General features: G+C 34.0%; 1 protein-coding gene across 1 annotated transcript in view; it reads right to left on the bottom strand.

Annotated features, from left to right (window-relative positions):
* Nucleotides 1-3829, bottom strand: part of LOC106459358 (putative sodium-dependent excitatory amino acid transporter glt-6) — a 14180-nt gene that overhangs the window by 6926 nt on the left and 3425 nt on the right. The window contains exon 4 of the mRNA XM_022385827.1: nucleotides 2753-2882. Within this exon, the coding sequence (XP_022241535.1) occupies nucleotides 2753-2882 (130 nt within the window). The remainder of the gene's footprint in view (nucleotides 1-2752; nucleotides 2883-3829) is intronic.

Below are 3829 nucleotides of genomic sequence, written 5' to 3'. Positions count from 1 at the left end.
TGGTGATGACTAGCTGCCTTCCCTCTAGCTTACACTGCTAAACTTAGGGACGGCTAGCGCAGATAGCCCTCGTGTAGACTTTGACGCGAAATTCAAGAACAAACAAACAAACAATAAAGCACACCAGCCATAAAACAATAGCTTACACGTTGTCATACAATGCATGAAATCAAGACCAAAATCAGCTGTACAAACAAATTTTATATTGAAGCTGACATTATAAACCAGTGTCTCTGAGGATAATATTAATAACCCCTCCTAGTTTAGAAGATGTATACTAAAAATGTAGGAGTTCGGAAGATCCATTCTAACCAGTAATATGATACCTGTAAAATAAAGAAATTACAGAGCAAATACAAGACAGCTACTGTAAGAGAAAAAGCAAACAAACCACATATAATTGTTTAAGAGGATATAAACTACTTGATGTATTTGTAAACGAATAATTTACCAAAACGCTTATAATATATTATTTATAATCATATTTTTGAATTAGTAAACAGGAAAACGGGAATGTTTTTTTTTTATCGCAAAGTTACTCAACAGGTTATCTGTGCTCCGTCCATCGCAGGGAATTAAAACCCAGATTTTAGCGTTGTAAGTCCGTAAACTTACCGCTGACCCACCGGCTGACTAAAAATTATATAAATGATGAATAAAAATCGGCAGACATTTAAAATTTCGAAATTTGATGAAAATCAACAATGCAAAGTTAGTTTGTGTGATAATTTTTTTCTCACAAAACATACTGTACATCGTGGATTCCAGGGAGTGTTCGATTTCTGTTTAGTAGTAATAAAACTTCATTACTCTTAGACTGGGCGTGGCCTGGCCGTTAACATAACATAACTGCGAATCAGGGATCCATGGCTTACGTCTCATTTCCACAAGAATGCGCTCCGCTCTTTGGGGCTGTAGACTTGGTGTAAGAGTAACTATAAAATCCCACTATTCAATCACACAAAAATAGCTCAAAAGTTAACTATGGGGGCTGCTGACTGGCTGCATTTCTTCTAGTTTATCAGTTCAAAATAAGAACGGCTAAGCACAATAGATCTTTGCGTAGTTTTGCTCGAAAATTCTGAAACAAACAAAGAAATACATTTTTTAATTTTACTTACGCTTACAAACTATGTGGTTTTTTCTGAGTTGAGGTTATTGTAGATCTAGGCTTAAAACTGTGTTGAATTTAATTAAAAGTGTGATCTGGATTGCGTTTATTAATCAAATACTTGATTTACGTAATCTTTTCTCCAACTTATAAAGCATTACTTAGTTTGATATGAGATGCGGATTGGCCCTGTGATAAAGCTCTGAATTTCGAAACTAGGGAGTCAGTTTAGAATCCATTCACTAACACAAAATATTCTCCACACTATAAGTTGTGGGTGTTATAAGAGTGACAGGTGGTGGGTAGTAAGGTACTGCTGATTGGCTGTCTTAGTAGATTTATCATAAATATAAAATGCAATAGAAATACAGTTTGATAAATAACACCCCTCTTTCTTAATAATTATATACTTTTTCATAACAAAGAACTAAGTTTCTGATCAAGTATTCCAAGTATGTTATGATATGGTACCAGAACTGGTACGCGAAATTAACAAGGAGTCAAAAGTTTGGTGTTTCACTCGTGAAAAAAGTGTGACATATTTCAGAAGACATCATATCCTGAAACACTTTAACTTTCTTTTTCTTTGTATACTGCTCAGGATTTCACGCTACCTGGTGAGTCAGTATTGTAATTCTTGCTATCAAGTTATTTCGAAATTAAACAAGGACCCATCCAAGGATTACAGTACCTAATAACAGTTCAGAAAAAAAAGAACTTCACCACAATATTTATAGTGCAGCAATATTCTTCAAATAACTCAATAAATCCTAACAGTCCTCACACTGATATTCAAACCATACTTTATCAACACACTGATAAGTATAATTATATAAATCTTAGACTGCTATTACACTGATATTTTAAAGTACATTTTAACCACACGTTCATAAAGATCACTCTAACAACTTAATTACTAAGTGAAGATGTAACACAATAACAAAATAATACTGAAAAATAAAATACACATTCACGAAAGTGTATATACATACAAAAGATAAAGCCAGTTACACCCAAAAAGAATTTTCTACATATCGGCTTCATTTTATTTGAATGAAAAACTAGAGATAAAAATGAATATTTAACAGTAAAAAAAAGTATATATTTATGAAGACATTGTTTGTATTATTCGTTTTTTTATAGAAAGTTAAATGACTGCTTTAATTCTAAATGTGACATAAACCTGAATAATAATTGTAATAAAAGAATAAAATGTGAAATATGTCCTAAAAAACGTGTTGCAAACAAATTTTTTGGTAGTGATTCTTGATTGTTTGTTTGTTTTGAATTTCGCGCAAAGCTACACGAGGGCTATCTGCGCTAGCCGTCCCTAATTTAGCAGTGTAAGACTAGAGGAAAGGCAGCTAGTCATCACCACCCACCGCCAACTCTTGGGCTACTCTAACAAATAGTGGGATTGACCGTCACATTATAACGCCCCCACGGCTGAAATGTTGAGCATGTTTGGTGTGACGGGGAGTCGAACCCGCGACCCTCAGATTGCGAGTCGAGCGCCTTAACCACCTGACCATGATGATTCTTGAAGTTTTGATTTTCTTAAAGAAGGTAAATTGACAAATGAAAGATATTTTTTATTTAGGTTATGAATGATTGAGAAATTACGTTAGTAACGCTACTTACCTATGTAGTTTACTTCTTCTCGCAGTATCACCTCTTTCTCAAATCTGGGAGCTGAGTCTGTAGAATTCACTTTATCTGTTAAGTTGTTGTTAAAACTTTGCAGTTTCTTGGGTCTAATTACTGTAACTTCCTGAAAAGCGAAAAATTACAATAACAGGAAGCTTCTTAATACTAGATGACAATTATTCAGAATTAATTATCTTTAGAAATATTCATTGCCGGTTAACAGTTATCATAGACTAATAAGAAGTTGTTTTCTACCTGCGATACTTCAATAAATCATGTAAAATGAAGCACAGAAACAAAGATATAAGACAACACAATAGTCGAACTATCGGTTAAACATGCAGATAATTTTGACTTGCAAATGTATACAAAAACAACAAAGAAGATAAATAAAACTGAAGACTTTAAGAGTTTAATTGAGGAAGACTGGACAGGCCCTAGTAGCTAACGTGCTCTGAATTTGGATGCGAGGGTTCTTAGTTCACATCCAGTTGCTGCAAAAAATAACAACGGTGTTTCGTATTTAGGGACTCAGGTGCGCTATAAGAGTGACAGTCAACTCCCACTATTCAAGCAGATATGATCCAAGATTTGGTGGTAGATGCAATTGACTTGCTGCCTTCCTTCTAGTCTATGAATTTAAAATGAGGGACGAATATATATGCATATAGTCCATATTTAGCTTAGCAAGAAACTTTATATCGAATAAACAAACTAATACCTAAATGAGTTATTTAAGTTAATCCTAAAAATAAAGGTTATTGTAGTTTACAAAACCACTTGTAACCAGCACTTACTCACTAATCACTAAACATTTTTTACTCGTGCAACGAGGGTACTCTTTGTGTAGAAGAAAAAATATTCACGAATTATTATTCTAATTAACTTCTTACTAAAGTTTAGTAAAAAATATTACAGTCAACTGAAAAATTTATATCTGTATAAAATATATTTACAATATTTTGTTCCGGCATGGCCAGATGGTTAGGGAGCTCGACTAGCAATCTGCAGGTCGAGGGTTCGAATCCCCCGTTCCACCAAACATGCTCGCCTTTCAGGCGTGGGAGCGTT

The sequence above is a fragment of the Limulus polyphemus genome, unplaced genomic scaffold (genome assembly GCF_000517525.1).
Source record: "Limulus polyphemus unplaced genomic scaffold, Limulus_polyphemus-2.1.2 Scaffold597, whole genome shotgun sequence".
Lineage (NCBI taxonomy): Eukaryota > Metazoa > Arthropoda > Merostomata > Xiphosura > Limulidae > Limulus > Limulus polyphemus.
This window is presented reverse-complemented; position numbering and strand designations above follow the sequence as displayed.